This window comes from Pterocles gutturalis, unplaced genomic scaffold (assembly GCF_000699245.1).
Source record: "Pterocles gutturalis isolate BGI_N339 unplaced genomic scaffold, ASM69924v1 scaffold4336, whole genome shotgun sequence".
NCBI classification, from domain to species: Eukaryota; Metazoa; Chordata; class Aves; order Pterocliformes; family Pteroclidae; genus Pterocles; species Pterocles gutturalis.
This window is the reverse complement of record NW_010102779.1, coordinates 61,181-82,503: the sequence shown is the minus strand read 5'-3', so window position 1 is coordinate 82,503 and position 21,323 is coordinate 61,181. Positions and strand designations below refer to the sequence as shown.

The 21,323-nt window shown below is 39.8% G+C and overlaps 1 protein-coding gene across 1 annotated transcript; it reads left to right on the top strand.

The window, feature by feature from the left end:
* The first annotated feature begins 132 nt into the window (after positions 1 to 132).
* On the top strand, positions 133 to 17,418 carry ADHFE1 (alcohol dehydrogenase, iron containing, 1). The gene is made up of 13 exons (XM_010086413.1): positions 133 to 163; positions 2,495 to 2,538; positions 2,711 to 2,764; positions 3,984 to 4,138; positions 4,301 to 4,497; positions 4,908 to 4,985; positions 6,139 to 6,244; positions 7,446 to 7,598; positions 8,735 to 8,833; positions 9,758 to 9,836; positions 9,991 to 10,087; positions 13,249 to 13,406; positions 17,019 to 17,418. Exons 3-13 carry the CDS (start codon positions 2,711 to 2,713, stop codon positions 17,100 to 17,102), a joined length of 1,260 nt encoding a protein of 419 aa, XP_010084715.1. The 5' UTR covers positions 133 to 163; positions 2,495 to 2,538; the 3' UTR covers positions 17,103 to 17,418.
* The last annotated feature ends 3,905 nt before the right edge of the window (positions 17,419 to 21,323 follow it).

Sequence of the window (21,323 nt, the reverse complement as noted above, 5' to 3'; positions counted from 1 at the left end):
GTGCCACGAACGGGTGAACAGAGGAGACGTTTAGGCAAGGACAGAGCCGATTTTCTGCTTCTAGTTTTTTCATTTTAACCGTGTTTTTTTTTTGTTTTGTTTTGGTTTTTTTACCTTTTAACTAGATGTCGGTGCCCAAGCCATTGCCACAGTTATTCCCAAGGTAAGACTTAATCCGTGTCTCCAGATCAGTTCTGCAGGAGACCGTGGCCCTATAGAGCTGTACCTATCAGTGTAACCTGGGCAGAGGGTGCAGGCGACAGGTAGGAGAGAGAACAAGGTAGAGGATAAGGTAAGCAGTCTGTTATTTTACAGCTGTACAAATGACAGTGGTTATTGTTGGAGAGATTCGCTCTTTCCATGTAAGCCACAACTAATGTGTCCTGTCCCTCCCTCTCCTTGCCATGAGGCGAGTTGATCAGAAGTTTGCTGTGGCTGCTGTTACTGCTGTCGTCACCTGAGCCATCTCAACTTCAGATCTGCTTTTGAGGGGAAAAATATACATCTGTTGTATTAGAAAAGAAGCAGGAAGCGATATGAATAAAAAGGAGCTACTCACAAAGGTCTGCTTTGGTTTGGGGAATGTAATCTTAAACTTTTCATACAGTCAGTCCCGAGAATGCAGCTCACTTAAGCCAGGGCTGTGGGGTAAGAGCTGAGTTACCAAGTCACCCTGGGAGGAATTTGTGTTGACCGTAGGGAGTCTATGTGAATAGCTATCTGTGTGCTGGTCAGATGTTCTTAATCTTTTAATACATCTTACATGTTCCATGTTTAATACCCTAAAGGTACCTAGAAGATATGATAGATATATTTTCTATAAAAATTAGTATTTTTGGCCATAATTTCAGCAATGTGTAATTCTTAGTGACTTGGTTTTATGTGCTTTACTTAAGATACTTTTTAAAGAATTACCATTTTACATATGGAAAAGCTAATGTATGTTTAGATATTTATTTTGCCCAAGACCATCATACAGCAAGACAGTAGCACAGGTGAGAAATAGAATCTCATTCTTCTTCTTGTCTGCTTGATGACCTACTCAGTCAATTCAAACTAATCCCTTGTTAAATAGAAGTCTCAGTGAAGAACCCTCTCTGTAAGTTTTAAGGGGCAATTGAGTCTACAATGTAGCAAGATGGTATCACTTCAGTAAGTCTCTTAAATAGTGGGAATTGATTTAACAGTGACTGTAGCAGAAAAAAAATATTCATTGTGTTTGTTGACAATGTTCTAGTAAATAATGCAATTTTTGAACTCAGTAAAATTCTTCCTGAAGGTTAACTCAAGAATATAACAGCAGGGCACCTATTATACCATCAGAAAGCAAGAGAGTAAATGGCTTGGACATGTTCTTAGCCTGTCAAACTAATGATTGAGAGTACAGCAGACTCAGACTCCAGGAGAGGTCAAACATGTACAGCCTGGCAAGAGATGGTAATGAAAGAGCTGATAGCAGCTGGCCTGGGCTTGAATAGAAAGTGCATAAAGGATTTTAATACATCTATCTGTTACTGTTGTGGGTCAGTGCTTCAGTGCACCCCAGAATGTCTGTAAGACTCATTATCATGGCTTCACTCATTGGATCTGAATCCACAGTGCATAGTTTCAATTAATATAGCAGACAGAAGGCATGACTTCATCAGGAAGAGCAGAATGCCTCATCGAGCTTTTCTTGGAGAAGAATGAGCTGCTTCAGTTGATGCAGTTTGTTTCACTTTGTGGCAAAATCAGGATATGCAAGAAAATTAGAGTTTTGTGGAAATTCGTGCAAGAGTGACACGGCAGAGAGATGATGGGACTGAAATACTATCCTTATAAATATCTTCTCTGTTCTACTAAACAGAGTTGATAGTGCCACACCAATTCTTATTGAAATTCTGTTTATTATTAGCAATGCGTGCAGTTTCTTAATTTTCAAGCAAGCGATTCAGTTTCACCTGAAAGTTCAGGACTAGGCAGAAGTAAAAAGAAGTGTAAATACCTGTCAGTGTTACTTTCACATGTGCAAAAGATGTTCGCTATCCCAGTGCATATGGAAGATGTCTAATGAATTTGTCTTAAAATTTGTTCTGAAGGTTATCATGTATCCCCCACACATTTGTAACACCTCTCAACCTGTATGTAGCTGCCTGTGTGCTCTGCAGATACTCAGTTCTACTTATTATGTGCTGTTCTGGGCTTTGCAGACTGCAAACAAGTTCTCACGCAAACTTCCTGCTAACTTACTCAGTTTTTATAGGAAAGAATTAATTCTTGGAAGAAGGAAAAAACACTTATTTTGCTTAATAATGTAACCAAATGAAGTACTTGAATAATTTAATCTCACAAACAACAAGGGATGAAATGGGTAACTGTTACCTAGACAAGCCAAGATGACCTGGGCAAATGTATTAAGGATTTCAAAAGCAAAGAAATATGTCAACTTTAGTATTGAGATATAGAGTGAAGTAACATTTTGCTCCCTAATTTTACTGTTTCATTTCCATTCCAGTCCCTGAACGGCCTACCCTGGGAAATACAGACTATGCATTTGAGGTAGATTTAATTTTAAAATATATTTGAATTAAAAGCTGTATTCTGTATACTTCCAAATAGGGCATTTAAAATATTTACATTAGTAAATATTTATATTTCACTTTGACTGCTTGGGACTAGATGCCTTTTCTCCATTTTTCCAGAAAAAATATGTGGTGGGTTTTTTTTGTAGATGGCCATTTCAAACATCCGATATGGAGAAGGAGTTACTAAAGAGATTGGCATGGTAAGTTTCTGTAGTGTAAGTCCATCACTGGTGAAAAGTTGTTTTCCAAACGACTGCTGGTGCTATTGATCCCTGTTTTACGGGAAAGTTTATATATGGTGTGTCTGAATCTCCACTGCTTTGCAGTATGTGTAGTCATACATACCAGCGTAAAAAGGCCAGAAGATACTGTTGGGTAAAGAACAGAAGCGTGTTACATCAGTGAGTGAGTACATAAAGTGCAGCTTACTGGATAATTAGATTGTTGATGATTTGCCAAGATTATGCAACAGTATTTTTCTCTCACAGGAAATTTAATTCAAAAAGTTTTGAATCCTGGTGACTCACCAGGATTTTCTCAAGATCACTTTCGTCTCTTCCAGTGCTCATTAAAATGAATCAGAGACTTTCCATTAAATTAGGTGGATATTTGTTCAGCTCTGAGTTTGCACTGTGAAAGTGCAGAATTTTTGTTTTAGCAGTATGAGATGATTCACCTGAGTACATTGTTCCAGTTTGCCTCTATCATTGGGTCTTTCATTTATCATTTTTTCCTCTCTTCTTGGCATTTATGGCATTCTCTTACATTCTTACAGCTCTCTTTTTTATTTGCAAATTTGTAAAGTAAATTAATAGTCAGATAGTAAATGAAGTTAGAACTTCTGTCTTTAAATAGCTTTAGGATTATTTAGAATTTCATGTTTTGTGTACCTATTGTGACAAATAATTTAGCAAAGGTTAGGATGAAATATTATTTGTCTTCTTTTTTGCCACCTGATTTTGATTTTTCATCAATAAATTAATATTTCATAATAGATTTTTGAGATTTTAATGCCATGCTTTGGTAGACAGTTAAGGGAGACCTGGGGAAAAGCCTTTTTATGTCACAGAAATTGTGTAGGAAAAAATAATTTAAAAAAAAAATTACATTTTAGTGTAGTCTTAAGTTGTTCTGCATGTTTTTCACTAGTTCAACTTATTTGTCATTAGTTTTCTTTTATCATAAGACTACAATTGTATAAGTTTGGCAGCCTTATACTTTATGCTGTTTTCTGCATCCTATGTGTATGTGGTTGATATCTTTCTTTAGCTGATACTGTTTTAAAAATTTTACAATAACCTACCATTTTTAGGTTGGGTTTTTTTATTATTATTAAATGGTTCAGTTGATTTGGATTAGTATTTAAGTGTGTATTATTTTATACCAGTTGTTTGGTTTTTAATTTCATTGTTATTGTAGGACCTGCAGAATCTTGGTGCTAGAAGAGTTTGTTTGATGACAGATAAAAACCTCTCCCAACTCCCTCCTGTAAATGCAGTATTGAATTCCTTGGCAAAATATGGTATAAACTTTCAGATGTACGATAATGTCCGGGTGGAGCCAACAGACCAAAGGTACTACTTCTGACCGTGCGCTTCTCAAAGTAGTGCCCAGGCTTTTACAGCATGCCATACAGCTGTTTAAACACCTCCTTGTGACCTGGACACTGGTCTTAATAGTTTCTCTACGTCCTGTTTTTCTCCTGACTAATTGGAAAGCTTTTCTTGTTTTCCCAGTTTCCTGGATGCCATTGCATTTGCTAAAAAGGGAGAGTTTGACGCCTATGTTGCTGTTGGAGGTGGGTCTGTAATAGACACCTGTAAAGCTGCCAACCTATATGCATCCAGCCCTACATCAGACTTCTTGGATTACGTCAATGCTCCTATCGGGAAAGGGAAGCCTGTTACTGTGCCCCTCAAGCCACTCATTGCAGGTAAAGCAAGAGGGGAGGGGGTGTGGAGAGTGAGGGCTGGGAGAAGGGAGTCAATTCTACACTCTGTATGATATTTCTACTGAAATCAGTGGACCACAACTGTTTCACCTTCCTGTGGGCGTACTTCTCCTCTAGTTATATTCATCAGCAGTTTTGCTATTTACTTCAGTGGAAGTAAAATCACAGTTTTTGTCATTAGTTTGCCTTGTTTACCTGAGTTTGACTCCTTTTACTGAGAAGGGTGATCAAAGCAGCAGTTTCCCTTTGGCTGTCGGCTTCAGATCAGGGATACCTCGAAGGTTTCCTGGATCCTGTATTTTTGGTGGCATTGCTATTGTGTTTTTATTTATTTATTTTGCAAAATTACGTATTACTTATTATTTATTGTTATCCTCATTCTTCTTTTTTAGTTCCTACAACAGCTGGAACTGGAAGTGAAACCACTGGAGTTGCCATTTTTGACTTCAAAGAACTAAAAGTAAAAACTGGTGAGCTGGGGTTTTTTTTGGCTGTTATTCAAGGCAATTGCTTTTCCGATGTCTTAGTTATTTCCCTGCCTTGAAAGAAAGGGATACTGCATGTCATTTCAGGTGTCATTTTGTTTGATTCAGCTGCCACAGGCAAATATGAAGAGCTTAAAGGCTTCCTCCTTGAATTAAATGTATAGCATATTAACATAATGAAATGGCTATGTAATACAATGGATTATACTTTGAAGGCAAAACAGGAAACTAAAATCTTTCAAGTTCTTAAATGGCAGAAAATGTTAATTGCAAGGGAGATTTCTACTTACATTCAGGGTCAACCAACTGTTCCTTATTTCCTCTGTATTTTTCTTTCTGCTTTTAAGACTTCTATTTCTTTGTTGTATAATTGCAACCAAATGTTCCTTTTCCTGATTTTTGAAACCTCAGGCCTGAGATGCTATGCAAGTGAGGGGCACTGTCTCCCTTTGTTCTTTTCATCCCTGGCAAATATAGATTAGAGCTAAAATGTCATCTTAAGCTTCATTGCTGTTTCGAGGTTTTAGTTCTAAATGTGTGGATTTTATATACCACACAGTCTACAGTAATTGGGACGCAAATGGGTGTGCTAAGGAGCTCTGACCATAGCTCACAGTTTTCTCGGTTATATGTAGTCAATCAGTCTGTCTGTCTGTCTTTATATCTCTCTCTCAAAGCTACATCTGTGCCCCCTTAACCAAAATATGAAGGCATGTTTGTTACAGATGCTCAAGACAGCAATTAGCAATAGCAATTGATTGCAGACGCAAACCAGTCTTGCCCTCTGACTGCTCACAAAAGATACAAATCTGAGGATAGTGTTGCAGGTGCCATTCAGCACAGACATTTGGAAAGTACAGGCTGCTCAGAGAGGATTACAAATGGAGAGAGAACATTGTCTGATATAATTCACTTAACATAAGCAGTCTCAAACTGTATAACTCTCTTGCAGCGACTTCATCATTAGTAAGACTTAGATTCATAGATACTTCTTACTCTCCCTTCTCTCTCTTTGCTTTTATCTTCATAGTTTCCAAATATTTCCACTCATTATTGTTATGTTTTGAACCTTAAGCTTGTCTTGTCCTATTTTGTTGCAAAATATCTTCAACTCATTTTCTTCACTTACATACTGCAGGTATTGCTTCAAGAGCCATTAAGCCAACATTAGGTATCATTGATCCTTTACACACACTGTCTATGCCTGAGCGAATAGTGGCCAACAGTGGCTTTGATGTGCTTTGGTGAGTCTTCTGTGTAGGCTGCTACTTGAATTTATTACAATTTTGTATTTTTACTATGATGATTGCAGAAAAAAATATATTTTAGAAGCAGAAAAGAATGATCTTTTTCTCCCTTTTCTGTCCTGCTAAGGTGATCACCGTTTTACTTCCCTCTTACTTAATTTCACTACCTTCCTCAGAACATATGGAGACAAATCACTCATTTACAGCAATTTTAATGTTTTTCCAGTGCACTGGAGAAACCATTTGCTTCCAGGATTGTTGTTGTCAGGGAAGAGAGTCCAGGTGTCCCTTTTGAAGAAATCAAGTAGATGATTAATCACAATTGCAACAGTGTTCAGCATGTCTCACAGACGTGGAGAACAAGAATTTTCTAATAAAAGCCACGATGTCTCAAGAAAAATCTGTGACGGCTTGTTGGATGCTGGCAGGTTTTAGCCCATTTATAGCCATCTTCGGAACCTCTCTCATAATGTGCTTTTCACTTGGCACAAAATTTTCTTCATCTTAAACCTACAGTTTTTAACTTCAAAGAACACATGGAAGTTTCTATTCAGAGGGCCAGAGCTTTCTTTGCTTCTGGGTGTTGTGTATAGTAAAGTAATAGATGTATAATGAAACTTCATGATTTATCAAGTTTGGCAAAGTATCCTGAACTACAGTGTCTGTATTGGAACTGAGGTGTTTGTTCATAAATTAAAACAGTTTATTTGTAGTTTTGTACATCTAAATGTAGCAATGTAAGCACTGCCACTTCGTTATGTAGTCAGATTCACGAGTATCTGGGAGATGAGACTTGGCAGTTCCACTTAGCTTAAATGTCATACTCCTAATTTTTTAAAGGTCAATACTTTTAAAAGAAAGGTACCTTACAGTGCTTCCAGTCCTAAAGCCTCTTATGGTTCCTGTCCTACAGAAAGGAAACATACCCATTGCAGATGCACAGTGTTCTTCAGTGAAAATCAAGATGCCAGCTCATCCAACCTAACTTTAACTATGGTGTGAGCTGATAGATTGTGACTGTGTTTGGATTGCCTTCTGTGTGTCTGTTGGAGAGCGAAGCGCCCTGGAGGTTGTATTTCTATTTTTGGCAATTGTTAAACACCAGAAGTAAATAAAGAAGAACACACATTCAAAGGGCAGCAGAGCAGTAAAATGGAGCTCTCTCACTTAAATAATTGATTTTTAATCTTTCTTTTAGCCATGCTCTAGAATCATACACAGCTCTTCCTTACAACATGCGCAGTCCCTGCCCTTCAAATCCAGTTAACCGACCAGCTTACCAAGGCAGCAACCCCATCAGTGATGTCTGGGCTCTTCATGCTCTGCGCATAGTGGCTAAATACTTGAAAAGGTAACATGTCTGACAGCCACCCCCTTCGCAGCATGGTCGTCTTCAGTGCCCAAAAAGGGATGCTTAGAAGAACTTGAATTTTAGGCTAAAATAAGGCAAACTAGTACATTAAACTTTCATTTTCTACCCTGTATTTCTCTTAAATAAAGCAAAAAAGTTTTTTAAAGAAAACAAAGTGAAGTTAGCATTACTAGGTTGTCATGAGGAAGTAGCTTTTTAATGCTTCTGAATCTATTTAGTAAGTTCTCAGTTAAAGTTATTTCAAGCTATTCAGTTAATATGTGAGCAGCATTCACATTTTTTCAAGAATGCTCTTTCTATGACAGTGTAAAGGGAGTATGTAACAAACTGAAGGAAAGACTGCTGGTGTAATTTCTGTGACCTTCAGTGTAAATTAAGATCCTTATGCATCCGTCATGAAGGTAACCATGTGCACTTACAAATGTGCAAAATTATGCATTTACTAAAAACTAGTTCAGACTTAAAAGACCTTCAGTTTACATTAAGTTTTGACTTAACTGGGCATTGGTTTTGACCCCTACCAATGAAGTTTCAGTCTGTATACAGCTTCTGTATACCATGTGTACTTGTCAATGTGGGGTTTTTTGTTAAACACAGCACCTAGTTAGTCAAAGTAGTTGTTTATTGTTCCTGTGCAATCTGTACTTGAGACTTTTTTCCATGTTGGCAAACTACACAAGCAGTCTAATGCATAGGAAGGCAAGGAACCCTGTCCGCTTCCCGCACAGATGGTGGGGTCCAGGCTGCCACCTAATGAGCTGGTGAGAAAGCTGGGGTGATCTTGGAGGCGTACAATAAGATTGCCAAAGCTCCTAGGTAGAATTGTTTAAACCACCACTGAGGTGAATATGGTGAAATTCACTCTATTTACTCAGGTTTTGGAAAAGTGAAAGGAAACTTGCCCTTCACTGAACCAGCTTGATCTATTTACTGATCCAGAAGCAGGATTGTTCTCTGACTGAAGTGTGACTTGATCCTATTTCCAGCATTTTTACCTCAGCTTATCTCAGAGGTTTTTGTATATCTGTCCATAAAGAAGCCCTCTCTCCCTTCTCTGTCCTGAATTACCAATCTGTTTGTGAATTCACTGGTACTATCGTCTCCATGGTGCACAGAGCCATCAGAGACCCCGAAGACCGTGAAGCAAGAGCCAACATGCACCTAGCAAGTGCTTTTGCTGGTATTGGCTTTGGCAATGCTGGTGTTCATCTGTGGTGAGTACAGAAAAATATTAACCCCATCTGAGGTCAGTGTCTAGCTAGTGTTTGTTTCAGGTTGTTTCACTGCCTTTGTTAAGATCATATACTAAGACATTGTAGCCTGGCCTGTGATGCAGGAGGAGCCACATGTTGTGAGAATTTGATGGGCTCTTGGCATTTATGTGTATGAGGACTGTGTATTCTGCCTTGTGATAGTCAAATCCAATCATGTGAAAATTACAAAACAGGCTTCTTTACCTTCCTTGATAGTAAAAACCATAGTTAGGAAAAAAAAAAATCAATGGCATTTAAAATGTTGGATTTCGTGCCAGCTGTTCTGCAGTGAGACAGCAGTGAGGTAGTTTTGTGCCATTCCTGAACTGCTGCAATTGTCTGTGAGCTTGTCTGTGGAGAAGGTATTCAGCAGGCTGAAGTGAGCTGTAGTTTAATATTGCAAGGCAATGTAGTCTCACATGGGTGAAAATCTCAGAGAAGCAAAGCCTAAACCAGAATTGTGCGGAGAAGTTATTAGCAGTCGTTCTCTTTAGAGACTTTCCTTTCATGCCTTTTGTTTGAGCAAATCCACTCCTTAATTATACTTTAAACTTAATGTTTATTTTTCTCAGGTAGTGTGATCAGGTAGGGATGAAGATGATGCTATTTTTGGCATATCTGTATTACTTTAGTAACAGCATCTTTCAGTCCAGTCAGTGGAGTAGTGTAACTTCACACTTGCAAAGTAAGGAGGTACTGGTTTTTACAGCTAGGTCCCTAAGGTGCAGAGGGGTGAGGGTTGTGTGTTAACCCGTGCTGTATCTGTACCTAAATACCTTTTGAGTATCTGTACCCAAGAGGTTTGCATGCAGAAAACAGACCGCACAAATTTTCTGAATACCAGGAGAGCTGCCCTAACCACTTTCTCTCTACTCTCTGTTCCAGCCATGGAATGTCTTACCCTATTTCTGGTTTGGTGAAAACTTATAAACCAAAGGATTATAATGTGGATCACTCTTTAGTGGTAAAATGTGGTTTATCTTTGTTTTCATATTATACATTTCAATTCTCTGTTATCTCATATAAATGAGCATTAAAGCACATTAAAGGTGAAAGTACATGTCCTGTTGATGGGACTTGTTTGTTTGTTTGTTTGTTTGTTTGTTTTTTTCACCCAGCCACATGGCCTTTCTGTGGTGCTGACATCCCCAGCGGTGTTTGCTTTCACAGCACAGATACATCCTGAACGGCACTTGGAAGCTGCAGAGATACTAGGTAGGAATCTCTATGGATCCAACTTACTCATACAAATAGAATTCTTTCCAATATGTCTTTTTGGGAGGAAAAAAAAAATGCATGCAAGCAATTGTAGCTGGTTGTTGCAGGGGTTTTGAGTTTAAAAAATAAGATTCTGGAGTCTGACTAAGTTACACATAATGCAAACTTAGGTAGAATAATGCTAAATTTTTATGTTGGATGAAGTAGTTAGAGAAGCAACCTGGAAAAATCTGCTTCTTGGCTAGAAAACTGGACAGCTGAAATTAACTGCAGATCTGTTATGAATCAGGAGAGAGTAACTGTAATTGCCATCTCTCAGTGCTTTGTGAGGAGTAGTTACTTTAGAGTAGATACCATAAAACAAACCAGTACTCAGATGCATCTGTTAGCTAAAAGGAAGCATTTTGCTTAACAAATTTCTTGCTGTGGCAATGAATTAGGACAGAGTGATGTTCTAAATCACTCCAGCTCTCTTTCCATGGCAGGCAGCTGTGGGTTTTGGGCTTTCAAATGTAGGCCTAAGCTTGTTTGTAGGTGTTGGAATTTCTCAGCAGCCGATGTCAAGGGAAATCATGGAATAACTATTCTGTGGACACGTCTGTGATGGCTCAGAAGTGGGTTAGTGAACAAAGTGGTCTTTTCTGCTTCTTAGCAGGATAAAAGTAAAGGCTGCAAGCTGACAGCTCATTTGAAGATGATCTTTTCATACAGTGCTTTCTTATCTGTGCAATGCATCACCAGAAGGTGTCCTAGAGAAAGGATACCTCTTCACTGCACCCCCAGCATGATTGTGTGTAAAAAAAAAAAAAAAACTAGCTTTCAGTGGTGTAATCTTGGAGCTGTTAGCAGTCTAGCTGTGACAGCATGGCTCTGCAGCAAACTAATTTGTTTATGTCTAAGGTCAGGTTTTTTATCTGCACTAGACTGTCTGGTAGCTAAACTGCTGCTAATACCCATGCTCACTAATGAGCAATCACAGTCACAGGCGCAGCAGTGTTAGGGAGTAGAGAGAAAGTGGTTAGGGCAACTGTCCTGGTATTTGGAAAATTTGTATTCAGTCCCTTGTGTGGTCAGCCTTCTGTATGCAAGCAATCCAGTCTAAGTAATCTGAAAGCATTGTGGGTTTCAAGGAAGAGTGGGACATATATAGACAATGAAAATATCACATTATTTTAAAGAGGATGTAAAACAACATGGTCAGAAAAAATACATTGGGGGAAAATTCCATTTGCTTTATAGATGTTGGCTGTGAGATTTGTTCAGCCTTCCTCTGAAGTATACAGTCCTGCCTATAGTGAAAACGAAAACACAAGCCTAGCTGGAATCATATACTAAGCTACAAAATGTCTGTGTTCCTACAGCAATAATGTACAACTCAAAGTAGACTAAGAAAATATTTCTGGATGACTGGCCAGCACAGCATATTGGAGAATTTGGCTGTGGCTCCTTGATTTTAAAGCAAGTGGCTAAAAAGCAGTTCCTTTAGGTTTTGTGGTATCAACTACTGCCATAAATTCTGTCTCTAAAAGCTCTGTTAATTTTCTCGATAGACATTTAAACTACATTATTGTCTGCTGTAACGGGACTCTGCTGAAAACATGTCACATGGAACTGAATGTGTTAATTCCCACCTGGGGTGTTTACTTCTGATTCCAGTCCAGAGTCCAACTGGCTACAGTAGCTGATTCAAATCTCTCATGTTGCCAAATGCAATGACTAAGAAGGTATTTTATGACATGGAGCAGATTACTAAATAGTTACGTTGTGTATATATACAGCTGTGAATTTGGGTACAGCCAGGAAAAGCTTAATACCTCCCTCGGTACATTCTTAAACAGTTGAAATAGGTGTGTGTGTGGCCAGAAATTTTCGAAGTGCAAAGACTGATGTATTCTTTAGGTTGAGCAAAAAGTACTAGAACTATAGAAATATTTTAAAACTGTCCTTTGCGTTTACTGTCCTTTTCTCCCCTCCTCCTTTTCCCTTTTGCTTTACAATCTGAAGATACTGGATTTATATCCCAGTTACTCCTTTACAGCAAAACCCAGGATAAACTCAGACTGCATGGCATAATCCCAATAGCATAAGACTTTGTACAAGACTCAGTCATACCTTATTTATTGATTTCTCCCAGACGTTCTCTACCACTGTACTGCCAATCTTACTACCCAAATATCTGAGCTCCTCAAATGAGCCTGTTGGTCTTCTGTTCACTTAACCCCCTTTGAATGTTACGCTGAACTGAGTGAGGATGACAGAAAATATTTTTCCTGTAGCTATGTTGTGATCTTACTCATTTCTCAGTATGGCACTTGGACCTAACATAGTTCTGGTGTAACATCATTGAGGTTACACAGAGAACAAATTTAGCTCAGCTTACATTGAAAAGAAATCATATGGAGGAACCTGTGTCTTCTATCTGGAGATGTTTTTATTATTACTTTTAAGTTCTGACCATTCATTGACAAAGGGGAAGCAAGCTATTCTATAAGAAATATTGATAATCTTTTCATTTTATATTGGTGCTTTCATTACTGTGCAGTAGATGTTCCAAAGATACCAGTTCCCACGACACTCCTCTTCAGTTCTACATTATCCTAAACAAGTCAGCACATATTCAAATAGCATTAAGTTTAGGATTTACTTAATCCCTTGAACAGTGCCTGCCATCTCCTGTCTTTCTCAGCCTACCTGCTCTAGTCCTCTTTGAATATGTAGTTGAACAGAATAGTCAGTGGTTTCCATGTCCCCTAGATGTCAGCAAACTCAAGGCCTTAAAATAAAGTTAACATTTGGCACCCTGTCCGTAAGAATAAATACCGTTGATGTTCATGTGTTAGCTTCTTTCATCCCAGCAGTTATCAGACTGAAAAGTGCTTCTCCCTGTAAGCACAGAGGGAAAGAAAGCTAATCTTGTGCGGCTGTTAGTCTTTCTGGCAGCAGTTACCTGCTTCTCCTGATCTTGTTTTATTTTACCATCTACAAACTATTCCAACTGTAAAATGAAGACTGATTCCTCTTTTTATTTCATGTTGCTTTTAGGGCCGTGACTGTTATGTATGGATATGTATTCAGCTGATATTATGATTAAATTAAGTCCAGAACAGGCTTCCTCCTCTCTCTCCACCCTACAGTCAAGGCATTATGTCTTATTTTAGGAGCTGACATCCGCACTGCCAGCATCAAAGATGCGGGGTTTATTTTGGCAGAGACACTCCGGAAATTCCTGTTTGATCTGAATGTTGATGATGGCTTAGCTGCAATTGGTTATTCTAAAGCAGACATCCCTGCATTAGTCAAAGGCACTCTGCCTCAGGTAAGACAGAAAACAAAACAGTGTTTCTTGTCAAATAAAAAGAGCAGATTTTAGAAAAAAAGGAAGTGTTTAGTTCCAAGCAAATGTTATTTCTAGTCCTACATGAAAACAATTAAAATAGAGAAAATTATGGATAGTCAACTGTATTTTGTTTCTCTGCACAGCTTAGGTTTTTCTTTTCAGTGAGATGGAGTGCATGCTGCAGTCTGTTCACATGGATTCTGAAAGAATGACTAGGTGTTAGGATTTTTTTTTAACATTACATTTTTTAAAAAGAGGACGGTTTTCTTAGACCTTTGATCTAGATAGACACTGCTTTTTCTTAACTATCTCTGTGAATTGTGTAGGCAGGATGGGTTGTAGGTAAAGCCTTAATACCAAGTGCTATCTGATAAGAATGATCGAGCTCACTTTGCATTAAACTTTTCCATATTGAAAAGTTGCACTTTTCTTCCCAGATGTTTTTTTTGTTCCATTGATCCCCATCAGAATTTGAAATAAAGTCCCTTGGGATGATATAGATTAAACTTGTAATACCCTTTATTGTTTCAATGCTCACAAAGACGCTGCAAAAAGCAACACACCACTCCAAAAGCAAAATCCAGTGTCTTCCTTGTAAAAAGACAGTCTGATTCACATGTTGTGGACTGTTCTGTCTACTTAGCATTTATTTCTACCAAGTAGCAAGGGAAATAAACACTACAGAGAAAATGGAAATTTTGTAGGCTGAAAGGTTTTTCACTTTTTACAGCAGTACCTCTTACCGTGTCCACTTTTTCTCATTCATAAATCTCAGAGCAACTTAGAGAGTAAATATTAATATTCCTGTTTTATATCTGAGAAAATTACACAAAGGTGCCACTATTTAGGATCACACACCACAGAGCAGTGGAGAAGACAGGAAGAAAACTAAGGTCTCTGAGAACCCATCAAATAGGTTATGCGGGTAAATTGTTATGGAGTATTTTGGAGGTTTGTTTTGATAAGTATGTTCCTTTAAAACAATTGGGTTTGAGTCATCACAAGCACATCATCTTATTGAAGGCATGGTTTGCATAGCTGGGGGAGGGGGAAGGTTCTTCACCAAAAGATGCTGAAGGGTTTTTTTGTTTGTTTGTTAGCTTAGCTCAGATTGACTTTTAATTCATTTACTGCTGTCTCATGGCTTTGATGATTAATTGTACTGCGTAAAATGAGATGACCTAATAGTTTCTCAAACCTCATTTTTGTATATGAGATGTAGCATGATAAAAATGTATTAGTGTTCCTTAGTAGTCCATTATTACCCACAGAGGTAGCCCATACAGTTTAATCTTTGGTACATTTTTTCTTTTCATCTTGCAGTAGATTTTCTGTGGAATACAGCACTGTCCCATTTGTGTCGGCAAGGCAGTGTGGTGCAGTGGTGATAGCACTAAGTGTGCAGGGTGTGTTCCATACTGTGAAGTGCTGGCTGCAGGAAAACAAAACTGATCTACTCTAACTGCCAGGATTTGGTTGGGAACTCTACTGGGATGAACATTTATATTTAAAGTTAAAACAGAATTTTATTTTCCTGTCTGGGTCTATTGAAATTGAACCTGTGGGCAGACAGCAGTGAGTCTAACAAAGAAGATGCTGTCCCAAGGTCTAAGGTGGCTGTCCCTGTGATGGTGTTTGAAGGGAGGTGGGGAGGACTGAAGATGAGAAACGATGGAAGGGCTGTTCTCCAGCCCACCCACCCCCTGCAGATGTCCCAGAGGCAGCTACAGTGGGGCTGAAGCACTGAGGAGCCAGGAGTTGCTCATTTTTGGCCCTATGCCAGAATGCACTGAGTCAGACTGGGGGAGCTAGGGCCTTGCTGTCTGGGCACCAGCAAATATCAGCAGGCTTGTGCAGAGGGAGTCCTGGTGCCCCTGTGTTAAGGCATACAGGAGGAGCATCCGTTTGCAGCCTTCTGTCCATATAGCTGGGAAATGCTACAGTCTGTCAGGGTGGTCACTCTGTCCATCTCGGTGCACAGGGCTGCAAAACTGTAATTTGGCCCAGAGTGTCCTAATATAAGCCTGATTAATTTACTGAGTACTTGAGCACCGAGTTGTTATATTTTGCATATTGTAAGTCTGAAAAAAACCAACACATTTTTGCCCTAGTGCTGTTTGAATTTTCCATTTGGTTTCAAAACTGTGTAGAAGAATGTTAGCCTTTGGCTGGGCAGCGCTGGGCAGGGATAGGGAAAGAGGTATCATTTGATTGCTACTGCTGCACCAGCAAAGCCTCTCATGTCGGTAAAGTTGTGAACTCAAAGCTGCACTTTTCAGACTCATCACAAGCCCTGCTAACCATGCTGAGCATGATTATGAACTGAGAATATCTCACAGCTGACTTCCTCACCGTGCTAAACCAGTGTTTCACATGTTAGGTTCACATGTGGTGGCCTCTCTTGCTGTGTAACCACATCCAGCCTGTCCACAAATTGCAGCCCTGTGGGTTGAGAGGGAGGTGGAGAGGCTGCAGCATTGCACTGCGGCGTTGTGCTGCGGTGGCAGTGTGCGCTTTGCTCAGGAGGGCATCTGAGCTGAGCCTCCCCCGAGGCAGGGGGCTGGAGGAGCCCACTTGGTGGGCGAGGCCCCTAGCAAATGACATCTGCTGTCTGACATGTGAAAAAGGGGGGAAAAAATTTAGAGCTTGTACTGGGATAACCTCTTCCAGAAGGGAGATGTTGAAACAGGTTTGTCTCACCAAAACACACCACATTCATCTAAAGATAATGCGTTCTTCGTGTCAGCCTGGCCTCTGTCTTTGCAGATGTTTTTAACTCTCACCAGTCTTTCAATAAATATTAAAATAATTGACTGTTGAAAGCATAAAAGTACTAGTCATAACCAGTACAAATACATTGACGCTAGGCCCTTTCAACTGAGTGCCTCATCCTCAGTAGCACGGGGCTTTTCTGAATTACCATCCCTGCTTTTGTGGTTATTTTGTCAAGCAGAGTAGTGAAGCATATACCTGAGTTTCATTTCAGTCAGTGGGGCTTCAGCACCCGAAAATTCTGTTGAATCACTGTCCAAATGAAGACCAACCACAACCACTTTGTATTCTGATTCCAAGGTGCCAGGCTATTTATTAAGCAGTTTCACTACCATTCCTTGCTGTATCTCTTTATCGGAGCCTGAGTTGCAAGCACTGTTTACTCTCCCCATCTACAGCGGTTCCTGGGCTTTTTGAGAGATGTTGTATTCTTAAAATCTTGGTCTCTAAAAACTGAACTCCTAGCTACAATGCTGGCAAATTAATTTTAAAATGGGCTGTGTTCTGTATTCCCAGGATAATATCCTTCAGTATACTGCCATCTGTGACTGACAAGACCCATGTCTGAAGTACTTAACTTTGCAACTGAACTGCATTCTAATATTGCTTCTGTGTATTTAATTATAGGCAATTTTAACAAATATATTCTTGAAAGTACTGTACAGTTGATGATGCTTCAACGTTAATTACTTGATTACTTATTTGCAAAACCTTGTTATTCTCCATGAAGGACATTAGTACAAAGGCACATAGTTCAGCTACTGTTTGATTCATTTTATTAACAACCTTCTGTAATCCAGTTTTTCTTTAATCTTGCAGGAGAGGGTGACTAAACTATCACCACGTCCCCAAACAGAAGAAGATTTATCTGCCCTCTTCGAGGCTTCCATGAAGCTCTATTAGCATAAATATTTTGTTCTGAAAAGCGTGCTCTATTCTAACACAAAAGTAATTTCTTATAGATATGCGGCTGAATTTGTTTAGAGAGTAGAAGAACTTGGGTATCTTTGATTTCTATTCCATTGTACACTGCCAAAAGGTCAAGTAATTCATCTTCAACTAAATAGTCCTTTGAAGTGAAGGCTTGACGGTGGTTTTTTCTTGCTCAGTAGTCAGTGATATTAACTTGCATAAAAGCTGGACAGATTTATTGCTTTACTGAAGACTTCCTTGTGCTTTATAGATGGTCAAAGGTGGAAAAATGTTTTAAGAGATATTCATGGTTAGGGTTGGAAAGGACCTCAAAGATCATCAAGTTTCAACCCCCCTGCCACGGACAGGGACACCCTCCACTAGCCCAGGTTGCTCAAAGCCTCAGCCAGCCTGGCCTTGAACCCCTCCAGGGATGGGGCATCCACAGCTTCTCCGGGCAACCTGTTCCAGTGTCTCACCACCCTCACAGTGAAAAATTTCTTCCTAATGCCTAGTCTAAATCTACCTTCTTTCAGTTTGTACCCGTTACCCCTTGTCCTCTCACTACACTCCCTGATGCAGAGTCCCTCCCCATCTCTCCTGTAGCCCCCTTCAGGTACTGGAAGGCTGCTATTAGGTCTCCTCGGAGCCTTCTTTTCTCCAGTTTGAACAACCACAATTCTTGCAGCCCGTCCTCTAATCTAAATCCACCCTCTTTCAGCTTATAACCATTACCCCTTGTCCAGTCACTACACCCCCTGATAAAGAGTGCCTCCCCATCTCTCCTGTAGGCCCCCTTTAGGTACTTTAGGTATTCCAAACTATTTTGCAAATTATGGTTTTAATTTAAATTGTCTGTGATTTTTTTTTTTAAAAGTCGTGCTATTTAAGAAATAATTGAGGTAATTTTTAATTAGGAAGGGGGAGTTCCTTTGCAGAAAATGTCAGCTTACTGTATTCTGTTCCACTGTATCATCTGGCTTCGCTGAGAAGGCTGTCAAACTGAGGTACTTTTTTGTTGTTTGTTTAAGAAAAAACCTACACACTTTGTACATGTTTGGAAAAGGCTTCCTGAAAGTTTGCTTTGGGTTAAAATTCTGACATGTATTGTCAAATATTTGTCTAAGATCTATATGAAGCATTCATAGGAGGAGCGCAACAGGAACCACGTAACAGCAAGACATCATCCATCATGGTCATTTTGTCTCTGTGGAAGCAACAGCTCTCTTTTCCTGATGCATTCTGTGGAAAGAAGTGATCAACTGTATTTTGCTTCTCTGTGAAGCAATTGCTTCTGCTGAGCTTCTGCAGGTGCTGTCACTCCGAGTGCAGCCACCAGCTTAAGGAAGTGGCAATGTGCTGTGGTTCAATATTAAAAAGTGGTGGTGTAGCGTATGGCTGCACAGTGCCCCGCTGGGAGCGCTGGTTAAATGTGGGAATGAGTGTGCACGTTCAGAGCAGTTAACCAGCTGGTTGACTGTCAACTGAGAAAGGGAAGTGGTAAAGGGAGAAATGAAACTAAAATTTTAATACTATTTTTCTTTTTTTAAAAAGTGCACATGGTTGTGCCTACAGTTCATTTAAATCAGATTCTGCTTCATGTTGGACCCCTTCAGCATCTGATTCATGCAGCTACCACAGAACAAGACAAACACAAGAAGGACCTCATAACCTCTGTTCTGCTTGTTTCTTTCTGCTAGGAGGGAGTGCTACTCACTCACCATGTTGAAGTAGAAGGCTCTACACTTACACCTTTGCATTCTTGTGTTTGTCTGATAAAGCTAGTACTATCCTAGAATCTGAAGACAGGTATGTACAGGATATTGACACTGGATCTGTTTTAATGCTGTTAAAGTAGGTGGATGGATACTGGTTGAAGACTGGAGATTTTGGGTTTAATCACAGAATGGGTTACTCTCCGTAAGGACTGCGCTGCTGGTACGCCTCAGCCTGTGCTGGGACACACATTTGATTTCTGTGGCCTCCTGAATCTTGTCCTCTGCTGAGATTGCCCACAAGAATCTCTGTCATGAAGGCTGATATTGTAATAGCAAGGGACGAGAGATCCACTTTATTGCATTGTGCAAAGCCACCATGTTTGAAAAAAAACTTTTTGTCAAACCCTTTTCTGTAAAATCTTTTGGCACATTTAATCTTTCCACTCCTGTCTTTCCCCAGGCTGCGGTAGCAGTAGGGAGTCCTGAGGAGAGAATCTTTTTTTCCAGGAGCCTAATTCATGGCAGCCATGCTGTGACTGTGGAGAATATACTTTCTGGGGAACTGAACAGCACATGGGTTTCATTGCTGCAGCAGAGTACTTTGATGGGCTAGTTAGGAAGGTAGGGTATTTCTTTCCAGCACTTTTTATTTGCCCTTTATGCCAGTATGGCAGTTATTAGCAGGCTGCATTTTCAACTGACAGAACCTCACACTTAACTTCCTGAACCAGGTAACCCAGAGCTCTTGTTAGTTTTTAAATTAAGCCTCACAGCTCCCTCTGATATAATAGGCTCTATCTGTATTTTATAGATGAGACAAAGGGTTTCATATAATACCTAACCCAACATAAACAGATGGTGCTGTGAGAAGAGCCATTTCTCTTTTCCACCCCTTTGGCAGCATCAGGGTCTTTGACTGGCTTAATCTGGTTGTAAAATCTCACGTACAAATATCAGCTACACAAGTGTTCTTCCACCACCAATTAGTTACTAGTTGAAATTTTCTGAGGAAGAATCAAGGGCCCTTAAGTCACCCCAAAGTGCTGGTGTGGTGGTGGTGTGACAGGAGTCACGCCCTGGCTCCCAGGCAATGTTAGTTTTATTCACAACTGAAGAGTTACTGGAGTTTTTCACGTATTATCATGCTAAACTACTCTGTACTGAGACAAGCTAGTGGGTCAAATGTATCTGTATCTTTGAACATGCTTATTTTGGGCACATGAGCTTGGCATTTGTGTGTGGAACTGGGGTGGCACTGTAATTGTGAGTGCCTGGTGGTGGTTGGTTGGGCATGTGTGTGAAATCTGGGTAACTTGTTCTTATGGCTCCTTTTACTCCTCTGTTACTGAAGCCATCTGTGATGGATCTGTTATTGCCTTTAGACAATACTGAAATGCAAATAACAAATAATATTTTACTTATGATAAATAAAACCTTGTTTGAAAGTGTTGGAGAGCAGTGTTTAAGTCTGTCATCTTAACTTCAATCCTATAAAGTAACTATGAACCAAAGCCATTCAGAGAAAGTAGGTTTTCACTAGTGTCACAGACCATAATGATTCCTCCCACAAAGTTGTTTGCCTGGTGAGCTTGGTACTGCACAGACAAAACGATGGTGGCATGGGTGACAACCAAGAGCAACAGTGGAGGCGTTCCAGAAATAAAAGTCTCTGAACGTCTCTGAATCATCACTGCATTAAGCATTTCTGTGCAGAAGGGACAAGGACAACCTGATGCCATGCAGCAGGAGGCCTAAAGGTATGGTCTCCGTTTTTTATCAGACCATTCCTGTGTTCTTCCTAAGTAAAAAGGAACTTAATTTAAATTCAGGCACCAGGTGGTGAATACAGAAAGTGATGCCACCATTTTCCTCCTCTCTCCAGGAGCTGTAGCTCTCGCAGCAGTTACACAGACTGCTTGTCTGCCATGGTGTCAGCCCTGAGCAGTGAGAAGAGCATCTTCCACACCTACCTACCTACCTCTGCTAATCCTGCCTCAAAACCTGGTTCCAACTCTGACTCGTCACCAGGCCACCTGCAGAAGAAGGGGTTCCTCTGAGCAACGGTGTGGCAGGACTGTTAGTGACTGAATTTGCGGTGTTTCAGCTCTCTTTGCACATGCGTTTTTTCCACAGGTATTTATTTACCTTTGTGCTTACCTGCAGTGCACATATGAGAAATCACACAGCCTCAGTTTGTTACAAAATGTTTAGTGCATACTTTTTTATGTGTTGTTGTCCATGAGAATAAGCAGAAGCTTCTCCTGTTACTCTGAATTTCCCAGTGAGACTGAGACAAAAAAATCCCCAGACCTGGCCTATCATTAGGAAGGCTGCAGTTCCCTTAGATGCAACATTTCTGAATGTGGTTTTATATTTTGCCAGTTGTATGCTCCCATTAAATAACCCACTAAAATGTCATTCATGTTCTTTTTTCCCCATTGTACTGCAACAGCTGCCACGAGTGAATTGGTAGAAAATGTACAGCCAAATAATA